The following is a 12,896-nucleotide window of genomic DNA, read 5'->3' as shown; positions in this document are numbered from 1 at the left end:
AGCATATGTGTGGAAGATCTAAAGAGAGAGAAAGGAAACATAGCTGTCCTTTATAACTTTTCTAGTAACTGTCTAGTATGACTTGTCAAGTATACTATGAATATTATTGATCTTTTCCCTATTCTCTCTTCCTCTTAATTTTTTTTTCTTCCTCAATCTTCCTAATCTGAAGTGTTACAGTAGTGTTTTCACATGAGTTTTTATGAATGCTCTTTACATTGTCGAGAGTTGCTCCAATGATGTTGTGTTTGGCTTTATCTGGATATAAAATTTTTGAGAAAACCTTTTTTACAACAGAACATTTTACTTATGAAGAATGCCTTTCAGTTTTGGATGTTTTGGCTTTGTTTCATTTTGGCCTTTTTGTTAGAACTTTAGCTAAATCTTAAAATACCTGCTAATCATGTCTAGTTGAATACAAAGCACTTTTGAACATTGGTCACCATTAAGTTAGTCCTAAGCATGACCTTTAAAATGAGCCGTCGACTTTTCTGTCTTTTGAATTCACATTTGTGCAGTAAGAGCTTGTGTTGTTTTGAAAATATCTACCCTTATATGGAAATAATTTTTCTTTGTTTCATTTTGACTTCCAAACATGGAAGGTATTTAGAATTAGGTCATCATATAAAAAAAACCACCTTAGAGTAGTTATTTCCATTTGTATTTCTGTCCATTAAACTGTTGAACTTAAGCTGTTTTATACATTTTGAAGAATATGGATTTACATTATGAACTGATGAAATATTTTAAAATCATAACGATTATACTAACTTAAATCTACTGTTAGTTGCATCAGTCGGAATGACATAAGTGGTTAAACGTAGGTGTTTTGGCTCAGTTTAGTAGTAACAAAAAGCCAATGCTTGTATGTAAACTTTGGTTGTGATCTCTGTTGTATTTCTAACAGAAAAATGACTGTATGACAGAACTTGCGTCATAGTTTGCTTGAAGAAGGAACCTGAAGAGAGTTGGTTAAGAAGGGATAGAAAAAGATCTTTTCTTATCTGTGGCAGTGGAATGGGTTGTACTGAGATGTGTGTGGTTGTCAGAACCAGTTGTGTGCAATTGTGGCAGTTATGAAGCAGGCATAGGCTTCTTTGGTAGGTGGTATTGGAGGAATGTGTTTTGTTTTGCCTTGTTCTTGTAGTAAAGGAAGGTATATTTCTCTGAGCAAAAGAAAATGGATTTTCTGTCTTCTGTATTTTCTTCTTACAAAGAGATAATGTGCTGCCTACTAGTTCTGGGTCATTTTCAGGACCCTATGTGTAATACAATTCTTGCAGCTTTCTGAACGTGCTCATGCTCTCAGTTATTCAGCTAATATGTTAATTTCCCCTTTGCATTAAGTCTTTTACTGTTTGTTACCTTAGGAACTATGCATTTCCTGTTTGGGTTTTTCTTTGTTTTCTGATGCGTTTAGTAGTAAGAAATAAAAGGGTCTTTCAGATAATTGCAAATTCCGTAGAGCTGGACTTCTGGACTCTTAAGAGGAGATTATGTAATTTCTCATGGTCTTTAAGTGCCTAGTTTTTAATCCTTTCAGCCTTTGTACATTTGTGAATCGGTATAAGGTTTTATGTCATGAGTATATATGAGTTCGTAGCATTCTTTCCTTTGTATGTTGACAGTCCTGGAAAACATCAGGTAGTATATTGTAACCAAGTGCCGTATAATGTTCTGTACATAAAACTTTTGTATACCTTCTTACGCACAGGAATTTTTAAGATCTATTTTAATTTTACACTATTAGTCACTGAATCTTTCGGTGTCTGTTGTATTCATTATCAAATTATTTACGTGAAAGATCCATGAGATGTGCAGTGTGTATTTTGGAGATGGTTATTTCTTATAGGTGTCTTAGCATATGCATGTGAAGACAGAAGTTTAACAATTCCATACAATCTCTGAAGATCATGGATAGTAGGTGTGAAATCTTGTTATAGAAGGCATCTAAGTCCTTTTCCATACATGAATCAGAAATCCAGAATGAGGTCCAGTTTTAGGTTGGCTGTAGAAATCTTATAAAATTGGGAAGTTTCTTTGGTCAAGAATCATATAAATTGTTATTTTTTCCTGCACACTAGTAGGTGTAATGATGTAAGTTTGAAACTTGATGTTGTTGATATTGTGTTATTTTTAGAAACATAGCCTCATGTTTGCTAAAGGAGAGTTGATTTACTTCTTTTTTTTTTTTTTTTTTTTTTTAGATATTTTACCCAAATCTGAAAAACACAGAAAGTTAATTGTTACAGCAGAAGTTTCACCTGATTTGGATGCAGAATCTGTATGTACCTGTATAAAAAGGAAATCACTCTGAAAACATTGATTTCATACATGAGTAAATAATAGTTAATCGTGGATAGTGATTATTGCCTATTTATATTTGTGGGACTGAGCTTCTGCATAGCCCCCAGTTATCCATCAATTAGAATGCATTTCTGTTAATGACTTTAATTAGAATTATTAAAATTATTTAATATTTTCTGTCTAGGGACCTTTAGATTCTTGGCTAAGCAAACTTAAGTGAAAGAGAACTTAGAATCATTTGTAATGCTGAGCAGTTAATAATATGAGGGAAACAGTAGAAGTGTCACCCTGTGGATAGTTTAAAGATAGAATATACAAACCATGCATTATAAGAAATAATCTTTCTTTGGCAAGGCATCATTGCAACCGAATTAGTTTATTCATCTTGTATGCCTATGTACTTTATAAAAATCAATTCAAATTAAAACGCAAGAGAGCTAATAGCGTCTCAAAACTTTTCACTTTAACACTTCAGAAAATACTCATTGCACTAGAACATCTGTAATTAGTCATTTCTGCCCACTAATTTCTGCAAAACTGATTTTGAGGGCTACTTACTGTTTAAAAAATATACAAGGAGCTGCTTTTTAATATTTTTAGCTATATATTTGATATATTTATTTAAACTCTGTTATTATTATTACTGCTATTACTATTATTCTTTAAAAAAGAGACCTCTTCATAATGCGTGCTAATGTCCTAGCGTTTGTCTGTGGAAAAAAGGACAGTGTGTCATGGTGCAGTAATCTGTTCACCACACTTAGAACTGCTAGATCCATAGGATGCTCTAATGCTGCTTTGCTCATTTGCTCAACCTTCCAGGTGCAAATGGTCTGTTTCATGTAAGTAACTCAGTATCAGCTGAACCACAGCCTTGAATCTTTATTTTCCAAGGCTGTCTGTATATGTCAGTTACCTGTGTGGTAGGCTCTGCTGGAAATTCCTTCAGTAGCCATCTAGAAAGCAAAAATATTACAGTTTATGCGAAAGGATTAACTCAGGAAATGTAGGAACAATTTTAGGGCTTCTGCAGTGATCTTGGAAACTACAGGCTTGCAGATACTACTTCAGCATTTGTGAAAAGATTTAAATTGCTATGTGTGTGGTAAAAGCAAAGAGGATATAGGTGTGTTAAAATGGATTAGGTAAGCAAGTGGAGAACCATTCTGGTTATTTGACACCACCTCTTGTGTCTGGCCTCTGATCCAGGAAGTCCAGCTGATTTCTGAAAGCTGAATAAGGTGAGGATCAATCTCTTTGCACCCCTGCTATGGCTTCAGGGTCAACTGCTGGTCACCAGAGACAGTGGGCATGGCAAGCTAGTATGAAAGTAGCTACACTTTTTCAACCGAAAAAGATACACAGTGTACAAAGGAAAGGCCTATTTCTAGAACCAGAGAGCCTACCAACTTTCTGACTTCTTGGGAACTTTGCAGATGTGACCTTATACTGGCATGTTGGGATGAAAAGGAGGGTGGGTGGAGGACATCAGGTTATTCTTAATTTACTCTTTTATTATGAGAAGGTGTAAGTTCAAGTCAGTAATTTGCTATTATAGCAGAAGTGAAGTGTTTCCTTAATATAATATAGTTTAAACAAACAGGAACTTTTTTTTTAAACTGTAGGGACTGACCTATTACAAAATGAAATATAAGCACAAAATAAGATATTGAAATAGACTGCAAGGTCAGGATTGATTTAGAATTAGGTGGAATTGCCTGTTGAAAAAGAAATTAGCAGAATTAGCAAGATATCTGCTATAATTTTCTTTTGAAGTTCAAAATATATTTCTGATTATAAGATAGTGTGTAGTGATTTTATAGTACAAACTATGGTACGTATACAATATGTTAGCAGATTGGAAGTCACCTTTCCCTGCTGAATAACAGAAGGTATTTCCAGAATTTAAATAAATATACAGTGGAAAGTAGTGTGCCAAACAAAGCATTTTCAAATTTTCATATATACATCAAAGTGTATTAGTTTCTTATGTACCCAACATTCATGACCTTTTGCTATCCTTTTTACAGGGAATTTCAAGCAGAGGCTTTACATTTTCAGAAGGAACTCAGAAATGTATTTTGTGTATTTTAATCTGTCATAGGAATGATAAGTCCTTTACTGTTAATTCCCTGTTTACCAAGTTGATGGTAGGAAAGTACTGTTGCATTGTGTCCACTCATTCATCATATTGAATTTACTCTGTTTTCATCTTTTTCTTCACAGCAAGCCATTGACAGTGAGGTAAAAGCAGAGGCAGTACCATCAGTGACAGTAAAGGTACTGTGCCTAACTCAAACAGTAGCATTCAAAATTAGTGGTGGCAAATTTAAACAGACCTGTCACTTTCTGTATATTTCACTTCGATCATGAAAATGAGTAATGTTTGAAATGCAATATGTATGTAATTTTTTTTCCTCCTTAATATAACAAGGTGTCATTCTAGCAAGCCTTCTACCAAAGTTGGAAAGTGATTGGAGTTTGATAGGCTTATCAAGAAGCAGACACAAAAACATGATTAGGATGGAAGTTGTTTCCAAAGTTATAAGAATGATTTTTCCAATGCATTTCAAAGGGAATAAATATCTGGTTACTCAAAATGTGAAGTTTATTATCTCCAGCTGCCTTTTTAGTTGTCAATAAACAAAAATAGACTTTCTTTTGTAAAAAGACTTTCACCGCTTTTGCTAGTGAAAAAAAAAAAGCTAGAAAAATCTAACTTGAAAATTGACATCATTGCAGTCCTCCATAAGAGCTGCTGCCTTTAAGTGATTCTAAAGAAAATGTGTGTGTGCACATGCATATGTGTGCAAGTGGAGTTTCTCCGTAGTATTGCCTAAAAAGGATAATGATTTTCATTTCTGAGTTTGAGAGTATCTTTTAGGAATATCAGTGGAACCTTATTTTTGAGAACCCTCCATTCTGAGAGAAAAGTTCAGCGGGTAACCGGACTATTTGTTGAACCAGATTCCATTACACTACTGTGGTTTAGTTGTACTCAGTCCAACAAATTTACCTGCATTTTTAAATGCTAAAATGATACAGGGTAAAATCTTAATCCTAATAAAGTCTGTGACAGTTTTGCTCAATGCAGTTCAGATGAATGACATTGGACTTTGAATCAGGCTGCTTGTGAAAATTAGGGTACCTCAAAATACGTAATGTAAATTTTAAGTTACCTCCAGAGAAAGTTATGAATTGATCAGCTTTTAGTTTACATTGGAGCCAATATATTGTGTAAGTGAGTTATTACAGAGGAAAGTATTGTGTTCATAGTTGCCAAATTCAAGTTTTGGAGAATGTTTATGATTTCAGTGTTGGAAACTTGGGTAACTTCCGTTGTTCTCCCTCATCTGCTCATTGCTATTGTAAGATCAATGACAAACACTTTAAAATGACTATGGAGGTTTTTATAGAGTTGGTAATCTTTCTTTTCCATTTTCTTGTTTAGAGATCCTATACCTTCTAATAAAACAAAAATAGTAAGTGTAGGTGTTATCATGCATTTGGTTCTTTCCAGAATATTTTTTCCTGTGAAAAGTTCAATTAACTGATCTTCATATGTCTCCATTCTAATTAATTGCAGTTGATGGAAAAGTCCTTTTGATTAATGGATTAAACTCTTTAATATTTACAAAGTTATAAGCATTGGTTCCTGTGAAAGTAAGAAATACTTGTACATGGTGGTTGCATGTTATGGCTCCTGTCAGAGTAATTTGAACTTAACCACTGAATTTGGACAAGTTGAGAACAAATGGGATAAATGTTAAAATTAAATATTTTCTTGAGTTGTACAACTGCAACCAGTGTGTAAATGCCTACCTTACATGTCTTCTGCAAAGTAGGTAATGTTACCAGTGAATATTATTTGGCATCGTAATGGTGATCATTGTACCAAAAAAATCTGCAGGGAGTGCATTGTGTTCTAAATCAAACCTCCATAATTTGTGACACTTACTTTTCTATTAAAAACTTAATTTTTAAATTTAATTATGCACCAGTGACAGGCCTGTCTGAAGAGTTTTAATAAAATCAGGTACTTTTGACAAAAGGTTCTGGATAAGAGAATTATTCACTTCAGGCTCCTATGTGCACCACAAAGCCAAACATAACTGAGAAATGCACTGAAGTAGCATTTGCCTGTAACTTTAACTGTCACTGTCTTAATTATAAATTCTGAAGTGTGCAGTCTCATATCTGCATGTTTTTAGTTCATTTAACTGGCATAGCATCTGTAAGGCTATTGTTTCCGTGTTCATTGTTCATCTTATTGAGATTCTGGCTTCAGAAAATGGGGCGAAGTTTACCTGATGTATGTGCATCTACTTGAGTTAGACACAATCTTTCCTTGGTAGCATTAAGAGCGATGGATGGTCTGAGGACTTGTTTACAGCCTAAATGTATGGTTAAGCCAAAACAAATGTTGATGTTAATTCTCATAAGGCAGTCAAACTTCCTAACACTTGAGTAATTTTATAACTAATAATATTTTCCTAAACTGATTTAACCTGGCTGTGAGCTTCTTGGTAGACCAACAATACAAACCAGATGATAATAGATAGCGGATATGGTCTACGTATATGCAGACCACATTCAGATTTCGATCGTGACTATACTTTCATTTAGGATCTGAGCTAAGGACATTCTTTTGATATCCATTCCTTTTTGCAGAGAAACAAGTGCCTACAATAGAAGCAGCCAGAGTCATTCCAGGTTTATGGTTAGGTTAGCTCTCATAACCTAGTGTTGCAGTTGTGCTGGGTAATCCTATATATTGAATTTTAGAATTTGTTTGCAGTGAACAATCAAATAGAACTTGACTCTGAAGTTATTCAGAAAACTGTGAGTTTGTCTTTGCAGTTAAAGGAAGTAATTTCTTTGGTTAGCTTTTTTTTTTTTAATTTAATGTCACCTGAAAGAGGTAACATGTTATTTACATTAGAACAAATGCATGTGACACTTGGAAAATATTAACATTTTAATTAACACTTCAACATTAGCTTGTCTTAGGTTAAAATGACGAAGAACATGAGAAATCCCCTCAGTTTTTTGTAGCCTTTCAAGTTATTGTGTTTTATTATTGGCTGTAAGTAAATAAGAATTGTAAAAGGAAAATACTGGTTTTAAAGTTGAAATTTTGGATTCTGAAACATTGTTGCTGAATTGCTTTTTACAAGTTTTTAATATCTTTTTGCTGGTTATGTTTGTTTTTTGTTATACAGTGATCAATTTCTTGGTTCCTTTAAATACTCCTCTATGTCACTTGTTTTAGGTAACAATACAGAGCAGAGTGACTGCACAGAAACCAAACCTGGTAGTATGTGTACAAGCTCCATTAGCAGTGACCTGTGATCAGTTCTTCTTGGATGATCTAGGTAAATTATTATAGTACCGTTACATCTGTGTCATGTTACTTTTTTTCTGAGAATGTTTGAAAGCATATCCAGTGATTTGATAAATGTGAACTGATGGAAACAACTATCATAGTTTAGTAGAATGTTTCCCAAAACACTAGAAAATATGTTGCTTTCATTTGGATGCTCCTATTATTTGATTTAATTTTGTATTGTTTTTAGAACCAGATGCATCTGAAACTGTGGTCCTGTCTGTCTTTTTGAAGGGGAATTGTGCTCCATCAGAACTTGAAGGAAATTGTGTGGTTTCATATAATACACCAACAGGTAAGCCACTGGAGATTTCAACTTGTTTTGCCTTTTTTGAAGTCTTTTTCTTTACATATTTCTTATAAAATTTTCTTTGAAATACATTACAGGCAGCATTAATTAAAGAAATAATGTCCATCAGAGTCTAGTCTTCAGTTTTAGTGAATATTTTATATAGCATCGTTAAGTTACCTAATTGGTTTTGAAGAGGTAAAATCATGTGCTCATGGCAGGGGAAGCAGCTGTACAAGCTTTCCCACCCTATCCTATCAATTCACTTCTGTGCTGCCTTTTAAGGGACCAGCTCCTCAAGTGAGAAGTTAATTACATCTTTATGACTATTCAGCCTTCTGGGCTGCCAACAAATGTGACAATAACTGCCTTGCCACAGAGGAGGAGATTTGAATAAGCATTGGGTGTGATTATTCCTCATTTCCCTTTTAACAAGTGAACATACTCATTTTAAACAAATGAAGTAATCCAAAGTAATAGAAACTAAGTCATTCTGGTTTATTATGCCCTAACAACCCTAGTGATAGAACATGTAAATTTACCCTGCTATCCATAACCGATGACTGATTAGCTCAGTTTTCTGCACACAGCCCTGTGAATTTGTCAGGCTACTGAGAAACTGTGTTTAGGCAGGGCTTCCATGTTAAGTTAAATGCAGCATAAACCAGTTTAAACTGTCTGTTCTTCTCACTGCTTGGCTTTGCTTCTGCACCTCCTCCCCTGTTGTGCTCACACAATCAACAGTTATTTCTCAGCCAGATTTGCTGATTTGTTTCACTGTGCAAACACAGGCCTGTGCCAACACAAATGGAAGGGTGACATGGAGCGGACTGGCATCAAAGACATGCATGTGGAGTTAGGGCTTCTGTGAAGGGTGGTGGTCTTGAGTACCTTATCCTGTGTAGACACTTTTATTTAAGCTTTTACTTCACATCACTTCTCACTTGAACCATTGTGTTTATGTTGATAGTCTGTGTGATGATAGAAATGTTTATTTCTAGCCAAAACTTAAACTCGTATTTTTAAAGAAATCTTACCCTCTTTAGATGAGTCTTGCAGGTATGTGCAGAGGATGAGGGAGAGAAGGATGCTCCTCCCTTTTTCTGGAGAGCCCACACAAACAGCCTACACAACTTCAGTCCCTTTGTGCGATGACCCTGCTTGTTCCTTGTGAATGAGATGCAGTACTTTCATAACTGTCCAGCTTAGTGATGGGGCTTTAGACACGTTTTGTGGTACAACCATATAGGCAGTATACTTTTGAGTATCTTGGATCCTCTGATTTTGAAAGCTTGCTTTTTGTTTTGCTTCTGTTATTTTGCTTTGCAAGACCAGAGTATCAAATTTAAAGGGTATTTCTCACCAGCAAATTAATGTATTATTTCTTTCAGGTGATGCTAGTTAAGCTTACACTTATATTTTAGATATTAGGTTGGGAGGAACTGTAGAAGAAATTTTAGAAACTTACCTTTAACAGTAGAAGTTGGAAAACTTCTAAATACAAAAGCATAATTAAGGCCTTGCTAAATTTTTGGATATTCATTTAAATTATTAAGCTGGGATAATTCTGTTCAATTACATACAAATAGCAGTGTTACTTGTACAAGGCAATAAAATTCTTAAGTATAATATGCTAGTAAACAAAAATCAAGTGCCCTTGTAACTTAAATTTGTCTGAATAGGGACTTTTTCCTCTTTTGTTTTTTAAGCTATCCAGATTTGTGGCCAAATCAGTCTTCAGTGTATCTCTGTGGGATTCATACAGCTGAAGGTTAATGAGTCACTCAGTTGGATGAGATTGCACTATTGATGAATGTGGTCTCATGTCTGGGCTTTGGCTAGTATTACGTCTTTATGCATTGTCTACTTAGCAAATGTGGCTTAAGTTCTTTAAAACCTGTTACTACTTTTCCCTTTTATCTTGACTAGCATCTTATGTATTCTTCTTTTTTTTTTTTTTTTTGTCCCATTGCTGGTTATATGGCAGAGTTCAATCCTGAAGGTGAGTAAATGGAAAGTGCAAAGATAGAATGGTTTCAGAGTGACAGCATATGCTGAATAAAGCAGATTTGGAAGGGACCTGTGGTTTTACTTATTATTTCTATAAGTTATTATTATCATCCTTGATTTGATGCTATGAAGAGGTGGATATCTGAGAAAATTGAAAGTAAATGAGGCTTAGACATAAAAAGACAATTGCTCATGTGGAAAAATAGAAAGTAGTAAAGATATCTTGGTGATACACAGAATCAAAGAGTCACAGAACGTTAGGGATTGGAAAGGACCTCAAAAGATCATCTAGTCCAACCCCCTGCTGGAGCAGGAACACCTAGATGAGGTTACACAGGAAGGTGTCCAGGTGGGTTTTGAATGTCTCCAGAGGAGACTCCACAACCCACCTGGGCAGCCTGTTCCAGAGCTCTGTCACCCTCACTGAGAAGAAGTTTCTTCTCAAATTTAAGTGAAACCCCTTGTGTTCCAGTTTGAACCCATTACCCCTTGTCTTACCATTGGTTGTCACTGAGAAAAGCCTGGTTTCGTCCTCGTGATACTCACCCTTTTTATATTTGTAAACATTAATAAGGTCACCCTACAGTCTCCTCCAAACTAAAGAAACCCAGCTCCCTCAGCCTGATGTATATTGCATTTTCTCATATGTAATAGAAATTTTGCAAGGTAATAAGTACCTTGTCAATTGAGATTGGAAATGGAAAACACAATTATATGTTCTTTACCATATTTTTAGGTTTTTTTTTTTCGAGTTTCAGCAAGTATTTAGGCAGCTAAATTGTAGGTTTTTTTGGTGCAACTGAAACAGCTATTAAGGATTTGTAGCTAATGCCATACTGTTTGGACTGAGTAGCTCTGGGAATTAAGTCATTTAACATCTCTTCATTCCAGTTCTTTTTGGAAACATCTTATTCAAGGCTAAAAGGCTGCTTTCTAACTGAGAATACCAGCAGCACAAAACCTAGCTGTGATTGTGGTAGATATTTGCGAAAGGTACAATTGAAAAACAAAACAAGACTGGAAAGCTAGGTTATTTATAGGAAGACTAAAAAGAGAGAAGGGTAATTTTACAATGTAGTTGTGTACATATGTTGAAAAAATACAGTCCTTGTAGGAGATATTTCACTAACTTAAAAAATATATATTGAACACACATTCCCTCACATTTTGGGAAGGGGGAAAAAGTTGCTTGTCATAGATTTAGAGAACTGAAAGGGTGTTTTCAGTTTTGCCGTTTTCCTAAACAAATGTATACATATAGATGTATACATATTTGAGTCTTGCTTTTCAATACATATGCTCTTACGAGCATACTAATTGAAGTAATAGACTAGATAGCTGTGTTAATGATTCTCCCCCTTTCTGGTTTCTGGATATTTCAGGGGACCTTAAGGTGCCATACAGGAAACAGATGCTTGAACCATCTCAATAGAATACTATTCTTGGCAAGAATAGCTATCACCATGTGGCAGATATCTGCTATACAAAGTGATTTTTAAAATTATTAAAAAATAGAGTAAATATATCAGTAAGCTATATAAAATAAGTGTATTTAATTTGAAAGGGTAACATTCTAAAAATGAAGATTTGGAGTTTGTTTTAAGAAATTTCTACTCAAGATGAAAACTTGATGTTGAAGAGAGTACTGTGAAGCACAGTAAACAGATAGAATTATCTGGGACAAAATTTACTTGGGTTACTGTGAGTTGCACTGGATTAGTTAAGTTTAAGGACATCAATACCAGAAAAAGTATAAATTATCTGAATATTTAATATCCTAAATCAGAGATCTGAGCTTTAATGTTTTTAATTACATACATGTATATATATGTATGTATATAATTAAGATGGATGAATGAACAATTTGGAAGTAAAATCTTCAGTGCATGTAACTGTTTTATTACTTTTATCAGATAAGTGCATAGTATGCCTTTAAATAGTAGTAACTTACACAATAATGTTACAAAATTTCTGTTATGTCTCAATTAGAAGAGGATCTGAAATGTTATCACATTTTTTCTTTATTACAGTGCTAAAATTGTATATTGTGCAATGTATCACCAGTCTAGATGGAGATGTGTTGCTGGGTGTAACACCAAAGCACTGAGGAAGTTCTGGCCTCCACACTTTGCTGCTGCTTTGTGTTTCTTTACTACCATTTAAAATTCTGAAATATTCTGAAAACATTTCCCAGCAAGAGTTTTTCACTGTAGTGATAGATTTTGTTGGAGCTTTTTGGTTTGCTTCTAATATATAGTTGTTTTTGACTTATGAGCTATAAATATCCCCTGCCCTCTCCCAAAGTCAGATACTATTTGATTTAGTTTTTATTTGAACTTTGAAAAATTATGTTTATAATGAGGCAGACTGAGAAAAGGCTATCTAGGAAAAGCTGGTTTGAAACAAGAAGAAAAACATCTTGGTTTAAATAAGAATATTTCAAAATATTTTTGGCTAGTTTTGTCACTAATTTTTTCCTATTGACAAGTCTTTGTGTTTAAGTGCAATAATAAGATGTTTGTGTTTTGTTGTCATCAAGAAAGTATTTTAATTTTCCCATCAGATGATGAAGATACGGTTGAGTGAATCATTCCGAAAGGTCATAGGTTTATTGTCAAGTATTTTTTCAGGAATTTTCCTTGGAATCCAGAGATATCCTAGTTTTCAGGACCTGTCCTCAAAATGGGCTTTCTGCTTGTTTTACAGTGATTTGGGTTTTTTTCACAAGCTGCTGCAGAGTACTTACTTGAAGGCATTATCTGCCAGCCAAAAGAGCTATTGAATTGACAATGAGAGGGATGGATCTGAGCCTTCTAGTAACATTTTTCCCCTGATATGAGTATTAGAAATAATTTTTCACTTGAAGGGATCCACCAAGCAACAAAGTTGTGAGCAAAAAAGGTT

General features: G+C 34.5%; 1 protein-coding gene across 1 annotated transcript in view; it reads left to right on the top strand.

Annotated features, from left to right (window-relative positions):
- BBS9 (Bardet-Biedl syndrome 9) overlaps positions 1 to 12,896 on the top strand; it is a 343,165-nt gene that overhangs the window by 58,569 nt on the left and 271,700 nt on the right. The window contains exons 11-15 of the mRNA XM_080338643.1: positions 2,208 to 2,284; positions 4,534 to 4,587; positions 7,580 to 7,682; positions 7,884 to 7,988; positions 9,970 to 9,984. Of these exons, the coding sequence (XP_080194769.1) occupies positions 2,208 to 2,284; positions 4,534 to 4,587; positions 7,580 to 7,682; positions 7,884 to 7,988; positions 9,970 to 9,984 (354 nt within the window). The remainder of the gene's footprint in view (positions 1 to 2,207; positions 2,285 to 4,533; positions 4,588 to 7,579; positions 7,683 to 7,883; positions 7,989 to 9,969; positions 9,985 to 12,896) is intronic.

Source organism: Nesoenas mayeri (genome assembly GCF_963082525.1).
Source record: "Nesoenas mayeri genome assembly, chromosome: 2".
Lineage (NCBI taxonomy): Eukaryota > Metazoa > Chordata > Aves > Columbiformes > Columbidae > Nesoenas > Nesoenas mayeri.
This window is presented reverse-complemented; position numbering and strand designations above follow the sequence as displayed.